This window comes from Thermobia domestica, chromosome 13 (assembly GCF_964235325.1).
Source record: "Thermobia domestica chromosome 13, izTheDome1.hap1.1, whole genome shotgun sequence".
Lineage (NCBI taxonomy): Eukaryota > Metazoa > Arthropoda > Insecta > Zygentoma > Lepismatidae > Thermobia > Thermobia domestica.
Window position 1 is genome coordinate 211,066,282 of NC_137466.1, and position 18,112 is coordinate 211,084,393.

Genomic DNA, 18,112 nt, shown 5'->3' on the forward strand with positions numbered 1-18,112 from the left:
CCAAACGGAAATAACTTTTGTCGTTCACTGTGCATAGATAACATTTGTAGTTGGTTTAGGTTAAGAGAAACATGCTTATCTAAATTGAATCACAAATTTACGATACCATAATCTTGTTTGACAATATTTTTATTTCTCACTATCATAGTACTTTGTTAGTTATCTTCCATAATGTGCTCCGGTGCTTTTTATTGCACCACCTGTGAAGCTAAATTTAAAATGTGAATTTTGTTCTCTTTCTGCAGGGACAGTCCGTGAAGGAACATCACAGTTTCTTTCAACATGGATTCCGGTGAAGACATTTGTGACCTTGAGGATTTAGTTCATCGTTTCCAATGGCCAGATTACATAGTATTTGTGATTATGTTGTTAGTCTCCGCTGCAATTGGAATATTTTATGGATTTTGCGGTAGCAGGCAAAAGACAACCAGTGAGTTTTTGATGGGAAACCGGCAAATGGGTACATTCCCCATGGCCATGTCGCTGGTTGCTAGGTAAGAAGGTACCATCAACATTTTCAATGGTTATTTCGTTGGGCAACGTTCCTAATTTCTAAGTCCTAAACGGCACAAGTCCTAAATCGTAGGTAGGGTTATACACTTGAGGATGTGTACAGTTAAGGATTTACGCATTTTAGGACTTGTGTAAAATCTAGAACTTACGGGGTTTAGAACTTACTCACCTAATCGATTTCCATTCCTCAGATTTCGGCACTGATGTCCTTTTTTTTTCCTCAGTAGATCTAACAGACCAATAGTTCTCAGATTCTTCCTGAGAGGCGAAAAAGACAATCAAGACCTGGTGAAGTGAAATGAACCGTGAAATTACTTTTAAATTGCAAAGGAAAAAGATAATTTATTTTAGCACGATTTCCTAAACTTTATATTGAACAAAAATTCCTAAAGATTAAGATTTTGTTTGTGTTTGAAATATGTTTAGCAATATTGGCCAAAATAAGTAGATAGAAAATTATTAAAATTTTGATTACAGTCAAACCTTTAGAATATTTTAGAATAATTTGAGAGAATATAGGAAATGATTCAACTTCTTGTAATTTACGTAGAACATTTTACATTTTTCAAAATATAAATTAACAACACCAAACACCAAGTTCTTTAAAGAAATAATTATACAGAATTACACTCACGGATTATTATTATCGTTGTAATATTATATCACTAAATCCTCGGCATGCGGTGAACCTGAAGAGTCTAAAATGGGTATTGATAAATGATTATTCAGCACATATGCACCCGTATCTAAAATTTAACCTGGGATCACATGAACTATACGTAGTTTTCCAATGCAAAAATTCAATGGGTGCTCAGCACCCATTAAATAAGCCTACCTTCAATGGATGCTTGAGGCCCGGAACACCCACGTAGTCGACGCCTATGGTATAGAGGTCTGCACGGCCTCGGGCTTCCAAAGCATAGATTATCTCGAATTCGGGCCATAAATTTTTAAATATACAACCAAATTTCTCGGGTCTTTTCGGGCCTAACTTCGTAAATATACTGTACACAGGGCCGGATTTAGCATTTTGGCGCCCCTAGGCCCAATAATTTTTTCCGCCCCCTAGTCTGGTTAAAGTTACTTTCCTAAAAACCTTTATTAAAAAATTATATCAGGCCTATATGTTAAGTGCTTAAACACCACTCCACGATGCAATTTTATCCTTGCAAGTTTTTTGAGGAATTTACTTGGTTCTGGGCTTAACAAAATACCGTTAATATATTAACAAAAGATTGGTGAACTTCACAAACAATTATTTGTTCCAATGAACTCCAAAATCAGAATGCTTTATTAGCCTGATTCAAATATTAGCCTGATTCAATTCAAAATATGTTAAGTTATGGCTATTTATTTTTATTTCTAGATTTTTAAATTTTTTTTATCTCGGCCGTGCGCCCTCTGGGAGCTTGCGCCCATAGGCCCGGGCCTACCGGGCCTATTGGGAAATCCGGCCCTGACTGTACAATGACATTTATCGGACCGTTCTTTCTGGAGAACTTTATAAAGCACATCTAAATTTGTAACTTGAGACGCCCACACTAAAAATCTATCATTGTGCAATTGAGAGTAAAGCTAACTGTGTAGTGGAAAGAAAAACTAAAAGTAAAAGAAATGAACATGCTTAGTCCATCTGTGAGTGAAAGTTGGAGCAGCCAGAATGTGGATTCTATTCCTCTTTTTCACAGCAATCGACAATGACTACTTTGAGGACTATCTAAGTTCAATACATATCCATTTGCATAAGAATTTGCACACATTGACTTTTTTTTTTTAATATTTGGAGCATTCATGTTTCAATTTCATGAGAATTTATATAAATGAAATGAAATGAAATATTTAGTTTAACATCCCACGATTATGCACCGAGGCTAAAGGGGGCAGAATTTATATAAATAACCATTTTCTTTAGATAATTCATATATTTAGTAAACAGTACCCTTTATTTTGTTATTCTCTCTGAATCATGTAAGCTTTTATACTGCAAAATTAAACCTCGAATTGTTGTAAATAAAAATACAATTTTGCGTTAATTATTAAGTTTCTGCAATTCCGGTTTATTTCGGGCTCATTTGATTATCACACAAGCTTGGGCCGGAGTCGGGTCTCATATTATAAATTCACGGGCCGGACCGGACCCGAGCTAAACATTTCGGCCCGTGTACACCTCTACTATGGTGTACTTTAGATTCAATATAGTTTAGGACTTGTGGACTTTGGCATATCTGTATTTTAGGAACACTGCCGCATCTCCATTTCATACATGCTACATCTATAGGTCGATGCTCTGAAAAATGCTTCGAATCAATGCTGTTCAACGTGTCCGTACCAAATTTTTAACTTGAGGTTTTTATAAGAATGCAAAGCTTTTTTTTTTTTAAATTTTCATCCTAACCCCCCCCCCCCAAATAAAAGTAGTTTACTAAAAGGCTGATTTTTTTTTCTAATCTCGCAAACGATTCTAACGATTTTGTTTATATTTCACATGTTAATATTTCATTAATAATGCTATGCTGTGGTGTGACTCATTTCTCTTGGAAAAATCCAAATTTTACTCTTTGATTGCTTTTTTATTTTTTTGCTAGCGGAAGGCTAGCTCCCTTGCGAGGGTTATGCCCTCTATCCATGTTGAGAGGTAAAATGGTTGGGGCAGAAAGAAGATAGGAGTTGGTCTTAGAAGTGTTTGTTTGCTTTTAGTAATGAATTGTTTTCGGACAATTTTCTCATAAAAAACTTACCGGAATTTGTTCATAAATGTCTCCTTAATTACTTGACAATACAACAACTCATTTGTTATTTTTTTAAAAAAAATCACAAAAGATAATTTAATATGGAAGGTGGGTTTCTTTTCGGACTATTTTCTGACAAAACGACTCGAGGGATTTTGGTGATATTTCATAAATAAATGTTTTATTATTAAATTTAAGTATAAAGTATGGGATAAGTCATTTCTAATGTAACAATCTACAAGTAGTAATTTACTTTTGTTTATGAGTTCTTTCCCGATGATTTTCTCAAAAACACTCACAAAATTTTGTTGGTATTACGTAAATAAATGTTTCATTAATTACACTACAATACGGGATAAGTCATTTCTCATGAAAATTATCCACAACTAGTAGTTTACTCCAGAGATCGATGAATCAATGAAAACTTGACCTGTGATCCACTGACCTACCACCCACCGTGACCCACTCTAACCCAAGACCCACCATGACTTACAACCCACTACGATCCTCTATGACCCCCCAACTCCCATGACCAATTCTGACCTACTGTGACCCACTCCGACTCATCACCCACCAAAACTCATCGTCATCCAGTCTGACACATAATCCACGCCTTTCTCTCCACTGACTAAAGAGTTTACACTTGCAATAAAACAAGGCTGTGAAATTATCACTAATGGGAATTTGGATTTTTACGGTCAATCTCTCAAGCACCACTTTGTTACAATATCGATGGATCTGACCTTTACCATATGAAGTGGTAAAAGTGTTGGCCTTGGGCCATATTACGATGAATTTCAATTTAATCGTCATATATATTTATTTCCTTGTTGAATTACAGATACTTTTAAGTGAAAAATAGTATGAAATTTGAAAGTCTCAAATCAAGGTAAAATAAGCCAACCTAAAGAAAAAAAAACAGTGTAAAATTCGACTGTCTCGAAAGCCAAGTAGTAATTCCTATTACTATTACTAGGCGCTCGTGGGACGAGGATGGTGAGGTCCCTATGATAGATTCAAACCCCATAAGAACTATAACAGGAGGTATGAATGTAGTTTCAAAATTTCCTCTCCTTTTTATCACTTTGATCTGTTCTCTCCAAAATCAAACAACTCCTTCTTGGTACAATTATTTCTCTGGACATCAAATTAACGTTCCCATGAATATGGAATATAATCATCCCCAAGATATCAAGTTCTTTGTGTCAGAGAACAAAACAGAATCTTTCCCGATCTTTTCCTCCCGATTGTCTGTTTCTCCTCACAGCAATTACATCTACCAGAAAATTCAATTTTATGATGACGTAAGTAAGAGTGGCTCCTTCAATTTCAGAAGATTTTATCTTTCCTGGATCCAACCTGGGACGTGTCAACTTCTGTGATCGATGTTTATTTTTATATGTTGAGCAGATACATAAACGATAACCGACATTCGAATAATTGGCCAACTGTTTTCACTCTGTATTTATTCTGTGTGTCTTCGACGAAGTCTTGCTGATGAAGCTGTACAATGTTTCGACATTCGAATACGGTGACATACATCAGTATAGTGATGAAAGGATTCTCCAATCACAGTTGATCCTCTTCCGTTATGCCGATGATGGACACTTTTATTTAGGTTTTTGGGATCAACGACATGATAGAGTTGGAATAATCGACTCGTATGGTATGGCAAGTAACACACGCATCGAACGATTGAAGCAACTCCCAAATTGTATCACAGAGTACCTGTCCCTCAACTCAGTGAGCTCTTATACAAACATAGATGGCAATATAACAGAATAGATTGTCGGAATTTTGTGTCCTTTTCGCATTTTTTTAACTACTGGTCGCGAAATATCTTTCTCACTAAATGATAACCAGGTATATCAGTATCGCCTCCAAATAATGGCACAAATTTGTAGTGATAGATACAACTGTGAGCTTTTACGTTCCTTGGTGAATGTATATAATATTTGTTAACTTGAAAATCATCCGTTCTATTTATGTTATTGTAAACCGTTATTAATATTTGGCACTAAATAAATAAAAAACTTTTCAAGCACAAATAGTGATGTCCTAGAAAAAATAATTTTCCTACTCTTTAATGTAGCTCATGGGTGTTTGTATTTCGTGCAGGTTAGTGTGCGTCATCTGCTTACACATATCCTTTGTAAGGTCACTGTGACGTATAGGTCTCTTTTTATAGATTTTTAGAAAATTTTTCAATAAATTGACCTTTTGACCTTGAGAGTGACCCTACATGACTGGTTCGGTTCCTGGATCTCGGTTTCGACCTAAGGTACCTATATACCAAATTTGAGTACCCTAGCTATTACAGGTAAAAAGTTATCTTGTTTACAGAGAAACGTATTTCACCCTATGTGCGAATTTGTATAGCTCGTACCTCCCATATTACAATAACAAATATATCAACATCCAAAAGTGCCTGAAGTTCTTTTTTCACTTAGATATACTCATCCCAGGCAACTAAATAGAAACAAATGAAAGGGAAGAAAAATGGAAGCCTTGAAAGTAAAACGTAGACAAATTCACCAGTGTTCAGAAGATGCTGTCTACAATGCACTAAGCAGAGTGGGTTGGTAGGTCAGAGGGGTCAGGGTGGGTGGTGGGTTGCGTGGGATCCACAACCCACTGACCCACTCCATCACTGGTTTACTCTTGGAGTGAGTTTCTGCATTGGGTGATTTTCTATAAAATGACTCAGGAAGGTTTGTTGATATTTCATAAATAACTGTATAATATTGAGTAAATTCTCATTTTAAAAAATACAAAGAATAATTTATTATTAAGGGTGAGTTCTTTTCGGATAATTTTCTCAAAAGCAACCCAAGAGATTTTGTTGATATTTCGTAAATAGTTATTCCATTAATTACCCTATAATACGGGATAAGACAAGACTTAAAACGGTCCAAAGCAGTATATCTCTTAATTTCCAGTTTGCAAGGAATGTATATATTTTAATTATTCAGTTTTCCCATTTATTTACAGTTTCATGTCCGCAATTACTTTATTGGGAAACCCGGCTGAAGTTTATAATTACGGAACACAATTCTTCATGATCATGATTGCTTATATATTAGTGACTCCAGTGACTGCATATGCATTCTTGCCTGTGTATTACAACCTACAACTAACTTCAGCCTACGAGGTAAGTTCATATCCGATTTCCATTACAATGAACATGTAAGAAATAATTTTATCTCGTTAAGACACGTGAGTACAAGTGTACTAGGTTAGGGAGATTTCAAGGTTGCAACCATTAACATAGGAATTATTGAATAAACTGTGAACGATTGGTTGAATAGTGGATTTCCCTTATTGATGATTACTGGAAATCAAAACTAAAAGGAGTCAACTGACTTTATTAAATAATGGAATTGTGATCAAATGTCCGAGAATCTGCCTTGCATCTGTATATCTCTCGCTTTGGGGGCCATTATATGTAAAGTAACAACTTAGCTTTACGTCCGACGAAAAACATATATTCCCTTTAGGCTAAAGGAGATGAATAGGAGTCAATGATTATGAGCGAATTGATAGAGTGAAAAAGTGTGAGGAGCCGGGAGAACCTGGAGAAAACTCACTGATACGGTGCTATCCACCACAAATTCATATTACCTCAGATCAAACAAGAAACCCTTCGTGCAAGAAGTGAACACTCTAGCACTGAGTCACCGTGCCCCTCCAGCCAATTACAGAAATTATAATTCAATTTGGTCTTTTATTATATTTTATTTGTAAATATATTAATAGCCGTGATCATTCATTAACTGTTTACTATAATTTATATGGTTTACCAAACATTGTTAGGGTCATAAAATCTAGGAGACTCAGGTGGGCAGGTCATGTAACCAGAATGGAAGAAAGTAGGAACGCTTTCAAAGTTTTAACTGAAAGTCCAATGAGAAAACGACCATTAGAAAGACCTAGTCGCAAATGGGAGGACAATATTAAGAGGGATCTCTCAGAAATAGAAATACAAAATAGAAACTGGATCCAGTTGGCTAAGGCTTGAACTTTCGTGCACTCAGCATTAAACTTCCGGGTTCCATAGGCTATCAACCAAAGCAGTTGTGACAAACAAAAGCAGTTTATCACAATATTGCGACTGGTGATTATATTCAATGAGAAGAAGCACAAAGGCTACTATTCACCGCAAAAAATATGTAGCAGAATTTTCTTCTACATGCAACAGGTAGCGCTTTCGGAAAATGCTACTTCCTTCTTCAGCCTGTGGTAGACTCCAAAAAGGATTTAAAAAACATGAAGGAAAGGTAAAAAAAAAAATGTAAAAATTTTAAGATATGTAAAAAACAAATCTTCTGTCAAACATTAAAACACACGTGAATAGATACTCACTGACATTGTACACTGCTGTTCACTGTTTTCTGTTCTTGCTTTTCAAATGGTGAAAGTATGTAGTGAAAATATTACTCCAAATTATATTTATTTATTTCTCCTAGGTGATGCTAATTTAGCTTATTTTTGGCTAAATGTAGCATATTTGGAGAGGCATTTAGCCATACAAATCTACAGCATGCTTATAGCCTTAAATATAGCCTATTTTATGGAACTCTTTTACCATTTTAGACTTTTTACTAGCCGTTAAGTTAATTATAAAAATACTTGTTCTTTGAAAATAAAGTGTAATTTAAAAAAAAAAAACAATTAGCCTATTTGTCATTACATATAATCGTATTAATTGATTTCTCATGGCTGAGGGTGTTTCTTCTTCTCTCCCCACCCACAGATTCACAGATACTTTAGAATACTTGTCGACTCAGAAAGAATTTTAATGTCGCTCCCGTATCGGCCCCGTTTACTACTTTTCAATTATTTAAATTTTCGCATTTCATTGCAAGAATGAAACTTTTCTAATACAAATTTAGTGAACTGTTCGATTCTTCAAGCCACAGAGATTGTTTTTGTTTATTAAAGGAAACAAATAGGATATCTAATTAGCTTGAAAACTCTCAATGCAATTATGATGATTCATGTGGGTGTACGGAGAAAAAAGAAGTGTTTGCAAGGAGGTATGACCTGCCGAAACTGAAAATTGGGGCAATGGCAGCCTATACAACCAATCCTCAATCTAAGGATGGTGCATCCAGTTCCAGCGCCTGGGCTATCTACGACATAATCGATGATAACTTATTTCAGTTCAACTTATTTCTGTTGACTTTCTCAAATCAGATGAGTTGTTGATGGATTTTATTGTAATTTAAAGTCATGTATGTTGTTTGTTAGTTTTCACCGAAAAAAGGGGCCCCGGTGGCTCAGTGGTAGAGCGTTCACCTCTGGTGCTTGGGGTCCCGGGTTCCATCCTAGCCCCCGCCAAGTGAACTTTGTGGTGGACAAACATCGTGTGCGTGGGTTTTCTCGGGTTTCTTCCGTTTCCTCCCACTTTCTTCATTCCACCATTTCATTCATTACTCATCATCAGTCTCCTTTAGTCTAACCGGCATAACCGTGGGACGTAAAAAAATTCACCGAAAAAATCATTATTTCAAATTTTACTGTACCTCTCTTATAATCCTACACACAAAAAAGGGGGTTTAAAATTTACAATGTGGGTTATAAGATAGCAGTTCAAACAGGAGCGTCATTTCAGATTTTGCTTGGGGCGGGCAAGACCCTTTGATATAAGTAAAATTTCGCGTATTTCACTGATTTACTACTATTTAATTGATAAAATCTATAGAAATCTCAAACTCGGGGAGGGCAATTGCCCCTCCCTGCCCCCCCTAAATGACGCCCCGGAGTTCAAAATCTAGCTATCTTTTGCGTAAAAAAGCTTATTTCTGAAGTCCATCTAGCCTATTTTCTTCAAAGATTGTTCGCAACACTGTTTCTACTCTATCCAGGTTAAGTGAGGGCCTTTGTTTGTGAATATAATATGATTCTTTAATTTTTCGTTCCGTTTTTTTTTTTTTTTTCTGTTTTCAATTAAACATGATTGCACGATATGATGGTTATAATCTCTAAGGTGCGGTGCCAGACCGGATAACTGTTGCGGATTCTGAGATTTCGAGGTACGAACGTGTTCAGTTATTCTAGTACAAATGTTCCTTTTCGTTCGTTCCTATATACTTACTTTAACGTCCCACGATTATTCTCTTCAAGCTAAAGGGCACGGATGACTAAGTAAATGGTGGTGAAATTATTCTTTTGTACTCTCCTACCAGTAATGGAACGCGGACCCATGTGCATCAAAGGCGAAAGCGCTAGCCATTAGACCATGGTTCCACCATGCATTAGACTAGCGTAGAGAGTGCTGCTTAATTGAGCTTCTAACGACAGAACCTGATGATTGCTATTACTTTCTGAGGTATAGTTCTCTCTTGACAGATCGATAGCACAGGACCGAACCTTTTACCTTCTCCACAAGGTTGTATAGTTTCCTGTATAGCATGTATGGTTTGTTTTTTTAACAAAAAATTATTATTATACTTTTCACACGATTACTTTTGTCTATATAAGAATGTCTAATGACTTGTCTTGAATGAACTTTATTTTCATTTCACATGTACAAATTATTTCACGTTTTTTGATAATTTTAATACTTAAGTCAAAAATAAATTTAAAATTATTTCTTTTTTACAGTATTTAGCTCAACGTTTTAATAATGCCACAAGACAATTGGCATGTTTCCTTTTCCTTTGTCATATGGTAAGTTAGTCAAGTGACTTTTTTTCTTAATAAGGATGCAAATAATATGTAATTTATTTAATATTATAGATTGGATGAGATCCAAGTTTCATTTGTATTTGTGTAATCTTAAAAATTCGGCACAATTTCTTTGTTTCGATAGTTTAGTAGTTATTTGTAACCTTACTGAAAGATATTTTGTGATATATTGTGTGATATTGTGTGATATTTTGTGATATATTTTTCCTCATTCGAGTTTCTTAGAATTGATAATATTTCTTGCCGAGTTCCTAGCAACTTAAATCTGATTAGAATTAAAGCTAATTTCATTATTATTTTTTAATAAATGAACCATCACATAAGTTTCTTAACAATATATAGGACTATGTACAGGGTGGGGGAAATAACTCTCTATTTTTAATAGTTTTTCCTACTAAAATATTGTAGGTATAAACTCATTTTTTTGGACACATGTAGTTTATTATATATCATCATCTTTGGGGTAGGGTGCATTGCAACGACTGCCCTTTTGTTTCTGGCTTGAATAATGGAAACTGTGATTTCTCTCTGGTCACAACACTTTCCAAGAAATTGCATCACTCTCTTTTGAAGCGTGTCAAATTTGCAGCACTTTATCGAATCCTGGCCTCTTGTTGATCGTAATGAGCATTCGTGCAAGCCAACGAGAAGAAACTTTCCTTAGGTGCAGTTTGTTTGTTCTAGTGTTCCCATTGTTAGCTCCAGTGTATCATAAATCTCCAGCATGGTAATACGCCTATGTTCCATGATGAAATTTTTAACACGAACAATGTTAGCTTCAGTTGACACTATTTTTGGATCATAATTTTTCACACTCATTCACCCTGCTTTAAACTCATGCACCCACTTTCTAACAGCGTTTTCTGCGAGAGTACTATCACCACATACACCCTCCAACTGGCGATGGATACCGGCTGCACAACGTCCAGCTGCGATGAGGAATTTCACAATTACCTGTTGCTTTTCAACCGAAAATTCCTTGTCGCGGGCAGTATCAGAAACACGTCTTTCTCGTTTAGGCACTGTGTTTCAACTGTCTCCATATAGTAAATAAAACATGTACCTGTTAGAGACGAAGGATGGACGTCTCCGACACTGCAGTTACGTTTTTGAAATGGCAAAAGTGTGGACTTTAGAAGTACTTTTGGTGCCCACCCCCATAAGTGAGAAAATACTGTGTTCCACCAACGTTAATAGATGTATAATCATCATAATGAAACGACATATTTAAGCTAATAATGCAGTAAGTCAAAAGTATTATTACACTTACATGATTATTCAATTAACATATGAATATTAGTGACTAAAATTCACAGATAACGTAAGTAAACGATCAGCTCCGAGTGAATACATATGGATTAATCATAAGAAGGCGTGAATTCAGTAGCTTCTTTTTCCCTTTCAGATTCTTTATATGCCTATCGTGGTATACGCTCCTGCTCTGGCCCTAAGCCAAGGTAAGACAACTATATTTATTTATTTTCAAAAATATAAAGATTGGAAGTGTTAATTACATTTAGAAACGAATTTTGCTTTCTTCTACTTTGTCCCATTGGTCTTATTTTCCTATTAAATTTAACTTGATATATATATTTTAAAAATGCCTACCAACATACATTTGCATATAATTGTACTTAATATTTCTATCCTCAGAGTCTGACAGATCGAATGATCATAGCATATTGTTGCATTACAACTTGAATGTCGGGATAGAATGAGAGGCATCTAAGAGGTGCGGAATAACAATATCAAATTTATAGCAATATAGCACATGCTAAATGGGGACGTCTCCACCACTAGTCTTAGGCAACTAGAACCATGAGCAAAATTAGACAGGGTATTGAATATGAATTTAGCATTAAAATAATTTGAAAATAACCCATGCATTTTCATTGAGAACTTGTAGCAATAAGGACGTTAAAAACAGATGGTAGAGCAAAGGAATAGCAACTAATTTTGTACAGTCTCAGTCTCACCCTAATTCGATGCAGTTCCAATCTCCTCCTTCTTACTCATAGGTGATCTTTAGGCGCTGTCCTCGAAGTTCCAGTGACTTGCAGGTAGGGTGTCTTTATGATATCCATGATGAGGATTTGTCCGACAAACAACCATGGTATTGAATGCCTGACTCAAAGGCAGGGAGACTCCGATTTGTCTTGCTTTGTGGTTGAGATCCAAAGACCAAGATCGTTCTCTCTCAATTGCTTTTGACCTGACTGTCCCTCTTACGTCAGAATGAGATGGTGGTTACACAAGATAGTAGCATTGTGACACATTGTCAGGAGGTGCCAGTATGTCTGGAGAAGTTTTTTAATCCTTGGGACAGGTATATACGGGCTTACAATACTTTTTATATGGTTAGAGGGACTTTTTTACCTGTTTGTGAATTGATAATGACATAATTTACCTATAATTCACCTGATTTTCATTAAATAAACACAATTCATTTTTTATTACTGTACAAAAACCCCTATTCGTTTTTTATTAGCCCACAGAAAGTCCTGTTTATTTTTTATCAGTCCACAGAAAGCCCTGTTTATTTTTTACCAGCCCTGTTATTTTTTATCAGTCAACAGAAAGCCCTGTTTATTTTTTACCAGTCAACAGAAAGTCCTGTTTATTTTTTATTAAGCAATAGGAAGTTTTATTTATTTTTTAACAGTGCTCAGAAGCACTGATTGTTTTTTATTTAATTTATCACGTATGTGTGACCTTTGCGCTGGCGCCATTACCGTCGCGCCGCCCGCTTTGTATATTTGCCGCCTGCCCGACAGTCGCGAACGCTAACGGTATTTTTCGGCGCACTTTGTATGTTTACCCAGTATTTTAACTTAAGTAAGAAGAGAAAGTTTACTTACCTTTGATAACATCTGCGCTGCTGTTTATTTTTGGTTGCTTCATTGATGTTGATTATCTTTTTTATGACGTAGAACTTGTTGCGCGAACAAATAAACATTGCGATACCGCATTTTGTAATTTCAGGTTTTAGGATATATTTATAACCTTGGTTGACATTTTTGATTCAGATTATTATTGAATTTAATAAAATAATAATTCATTGAGTGAATATATGAATTTGATATTGTAATTTTATGAAAAGTATTAATATTGTGCCTTTATCTATACTTTATTTTATACATATGAAGCATATGTATTCTTCCTTTATCTTATACAGAATACACATACTTTAGTATAATGTACGTAAATAAACTTATATAATAGTATATGAAGCATATGTATTCTTCCTTTATCTTATACAGAATACACATACTTTGTATTAAGTACCTTTCTAATTGTATAGGATGTAGAAATTAAAGGCAGGAATATAATTTAAAAATTTATTGTAAAAATAATAATAAAAATATATATAATAATAAAAAATATGTATATAAAAAGTGTTGTATATAATAAAAATGTAAATATAATAAAATGAAAATGTAAAATATATAATAAAAATTAAAAATTGAATATAATAAAATAATAAGATGTAGATATATAATAAAAATTAAAATATAGATATATAATAAAAATAAAAAAATGGAGATATATATAATAAAAATTAAAATTGTAAAATATATAACAAGTGTTTGAATATAATGATATATATATTGTTCTATTGATTGCTTGTACTTGATTAATAAAAATAATTTAATATTTGAAATATGGTATTTACAATATAGAAAAAAACTATTTACAATATAGAAAAACTATTTACAATATATAAAAACTTTACATTTTATGAGAAAAAACTATTTACAATATGAAAAATGTATTTACAATATAAACTATTTGCAATATGAAAAATCTATTAAAAATATATGAAAAAATGTATTTACAATATAAACTATTTGCAATATGAAAAATCTATTAAAAATATATGGAAAGTGTATTTACAAATTTTATATATGAAAAAAAATTATTTACTATATGAAAAGATCTATTTACAAAAAAATTTATAATATATTATTTACAAAAGAAAGGGGTGACTTTGTAGGGGTGCGAAGGCTATGTACTTATTGGTGTTTTCGTAGGCGATGAAAAGTTTGTGAGAAGTTGTTCATGTAACTTAACCGGGAATAAATTCAGCTATAGCATGTTTAAGGACAGGATGTAGTATTATCATAATGTTTCCTTCCACATTTACTTATTGAACTATTTACATTTAAAGCTTTATTTTATTTGAGTAATATTTACAACCCATTCACACACTCATACGTACATTCTTTACGAACCATAAACACAACTAAAACTTTACCCGCAATAACCATACGGTAATGTCCTATAGTCCGTTTCACTGTTATCGTTAAGTCGACGTCTTTTGTTCCCAACTTTTTGATGAGTCTTTGTCTCAGGTCTGGACACAATGATAAACCCTTTTTTACGGGCAATCCTTCCAGGGATGTTTAACACTTTTTTTCAATTTTTCCGCGAACTAATTTATAAAAATGATCGAAATTTATTTCCTGTAATGCGCGATAGTCTAAAGTGATTCCCCGTATTTTATATACATACTCTACTTTACCCGTCCCAATTTCTTTCATACGGTAGCTATAATTTTTTGGTCCCAAACCTATAAACGCGTTAATTTCCCACCCTTCCGGAACTTCGTCTGTTAGCTCTCCCAGGTAGGATCCCAACGCAAGCTTAGGTTTTTCATTGCGCCGCTGAATAAACATAATACTGTCAGTGTCACAGTATAATGTGTCTTTTGGTCCCACAGTTGTCAACAAATCGTAAAGCTTTAGCCGCGCCCATGATGTAATGAACGCAGCAAGTACAACGTTTGAAAACTTTAGCGGTTTATTTTCGTTTTCAACGTTTTTATATGTGACAACAGCATGTTTTTCCCCAATAACTAGAACGCTTTGTACTTCGTACTGCGGTGCCCATAGATAGCCGTAAAGCTTTTTCGGCGTGTCAACAACCACTGATTGTGATAAATCCGTTCTTTGTCCCCATTTGCCGTAGAGCGAATTGAGGAATAGCTTGGCTATGTACCTCAAGCCAGGGTTCAATTCAATATTATCCTCCATTAACTTTATGCCTTCGTGGGCATAATAATCTGCTACGTATTTTTGTTTGTCTCCTTTGCTTTTGCACCAAGCAGGAAAACCAGAGGCTTCCTGCTTTAATTTCAGGAAGGAATTCACATAGTCATGGAAAAGACTATGCGAATTTCCCTCCTTAGAACCGAGTAGTTCGAATTCCCAAATTTCATTAATATGCAGAATTTTATATCCGTTTTGTAGTGCTTTATGCAGCTCAGGGGTACAATACGTGTCTGTTAAGGCACGTTCGGCATCACTATGTCTGCAATTGTTGACATTACTTTCTTCCATACACGTGCGACATAAGCCAAACATAAGTCTACCGTTACACGTATACGGCAACACCGGAAAAAAGAGATCTTTGGGGGGCAAAATGGTGCATTTAACCAGCCCATGAATACTTTCCACTTCTGGAAAGTCCGGCCCCTTATGTATTTTAGGCTTCCCTACAGGCATCGGCTTACGAGCCATCACATATGGATATAACGATGTTACATCCAAATACTGAATTGTTTCGTCACTGCTACATTCGTACAATGCATTAAAGCATTCGGTACGACCACCATGAAAACCTTCTTTAGGTGCAAGATGATTGACAAGGTCCTTACACTGAGTTTTGATAAACTCTTGTAATTTTTTGTCGTTTTTCACCATGCTGTCCCATTCACATTCCCATATCTCAACAACATTGAGATTTAATTTTTTTAGGAATGCGGTTTTCGTGATCGTATTTTCATACCGTTCCTGCATTGATGTAGCATGACTAGAGGAACTGTCAAGAGGCTGATCCCGAAGCGTTGTATAACACTTCGGGCACCCGTGGAAGTAACACCCGTTAAATTCGTATGCAGTTTTTGTCAGGTTATCAAACCCATCGACCTTATATTTACCAAAAGATCGTTCCAAGCCATTCCCAGAATGTTGAATTCTTTTTCCTTCGGTACGTTCCAAATATCGTAACCAATACATTGCTTTTAAGCTCTGCTGGTTACGATGATCGAACCCGAGAGGAGGAATAACTGGAATCGTTTCTTCAGGTAAGTATGTAGACCGATACGTTAGTATAGCCAAACTTGCAATAGTGGACGATGAAATAAAACATTGAATACCGTGAGTTTTTTCCTCGATCAAGTTTGAAAACTTGATGACCGCTTCAGCGAGGATTTTAACATCGTTGCGGCAGTACATTACCATCTCCTTGTGCAGATCATACTGCTCACCACTCAAAGCACGTTCTTGGTGCCAGGTGATTAATTGCTGTCGATCGGAAGAACTCATACTGTCAGGATCAAAAAACTTAACATCAGGAATCTTACCTACATAATTTTGATTTTCGAATGTATTAAACAAATATGGGAAATATCCCTTTCGTAAATTACCGCGCAAGCCTAAAGTTTTGGGTAATTTTGACAGCTTAATACCCATATAGAGGTAAGTATCCCGGAAAATAATTTTATTACCAAGCCGCATTTCAATAATTTTTTGACCCTGCATAATAAGTGTGGGAGATAAGCAATGTTTTTCTATTAAATTCCTACAACTGAACTGGACATTGTAATTAGAACCATTGTGCGAAAGCACAATGATTTTTTGAAACTTTGGACGAGGTATTAATACGAAATTAATGAACTCATCGATCGTTGAAAAGTCAAACTCACGTTTTCCCTGTTCATTTCCACAAACAAAGCATGGATCATCCAGCTCTGTGTCCTTGCAAGAATGACATATATTCCTGCAAACCACATAGTTAACGCAGTGTTCTTGTTCCTCACATTCATTTTTACGAAGTAACATCGTTTCCACATCAAATACGATGTATAGGAATCTATCAATATGTGAATGACTGGACTTCTGAACATAACAAATATGGTCAGCGTCTACATGCTTGTCACAAGACTTACACAAACGCTCACCACATTGATGCTCAGATTTCCTACGACGTAAATTGTACATTTTAGCACATTCGGTACAAAACCGCTTTGTTTCACATATACTCTTGCCACGTCCAATTACACGCTTATGATTCGTAAAGCATTCAGCCGAAGGAAACAATCTATGACAATCATTACATTCCCGCTTAATATTATCAGCACATACCTCGTGGTATACTTCACATGCATTGCACTTAGCACCACACTTATGGTATTGTGCATGATTATATCCCTGTAAACAATGCTTACAATATCCTCTCATACCCAACAGAGACGTAATGCATGTAATTAATTCATAATGACCTTTTTCGTAATGGATAAGGATTTGTTTTTCTGCTTTTACTCCCGGATAAATTACATTGTACTCCCGGTTCATGGCGTTCCTTTCATATATTACGATTTGGTAGTTGGGTGCCAGGTATTGTTGAAATTTTTTTACATCATCAATAGTACAGCCATTTTGATGTTTAATGGTAACATCAGCATTATCACACAAATCCTTGGCTTGCTTGAGTAGACGTTCAGGGTGATTTTTTAATTCATATACCTGCTGACGATTATGTTCGGCCTTTGCCATCCCAAGGATAATACTCTTGGGAAGGCAGTATATGTCTTTGTTTAACGGGATGGTACTTTGTTCATGATGTGTAGTAAGATCAACGTACTTACTAGTGCCACGTGTTTTACCTCTTCCCTTGCGAGGATTTACAGTGTGTATCCTAAAGATTACTGAATCCCCGAAAAGAAAGTGCTCGTTACTATTAAGTACGTTCTCTACTGATCTAAAAAAGGCCTCCGGGTTCAATTCCTTCTTAGGACGCCACGTCATGTATACTGGCTTGTTTATCGTCGAGGCAGAGCTCTCGATAACCATACCAACATACATGTTATCGTCAACGTCGTTTAACGCATGCTGCTGTACATACTCAAAGAGTTTCTCCAAATAAACAACCGGGTCTTCGATTCCTATGTTACGCATGCGTTTTATAGTAATTTCCTTTCCCCGCAAGCCAAAGTATGGATAATGTTTAGTTTTACTACCAATGATGGAAAAATTATCATTTGTTCCAGCACCATACATTTGATTTTCTGGTGCAGAACTAGGACCTGGCAAATTTACAGGTACACCCATGAACTCGACAGAGTCATCTGCAGTTAAGCCAGAAGTCTTCCCTGCAGATACCAACTCTCTAAATTTTTC

General features: G+C 35.3%; 1 protein-coding gene across 2 annotated transcripts in view; it reads left to right on the forward strand.

Moving 5' to 3' along the window:
* Nucleotides 1-18,112, forward strand: part of LOC145668986 (sodium-coupled monocarboxylate transporter 1-like) — a 165,163-nt gene that overhangs the window by 79,287 nt on the left and 67,764 nt on the right. Inside the window, exons 2-5 of one of the 2 annotated variants that reach the window (XM_081737293.1) lie at nt 246-494; nt 6,234-6,393; nt 9,849-9,914; nt 11,338-11,389. In XM_081737293.1, the coding sequence (XP_081593419.1) occupies nt 283-494; nt 6,234-6,393; nt 9,849-9,914; nt 11,338-11,389 (490 nt within the window). In that variant the 5' untranslated portion in view covers nt 246-282. Of the gene's footprint in view, nt 1-245; nt 503-6,233; nt 6,394-9,848; nt 9,915-11,337; nt 11,390-18,112 lie in introns of those variants that run through there. The other variant, XM_081737294.1, reaches the window with a different exon arrangement.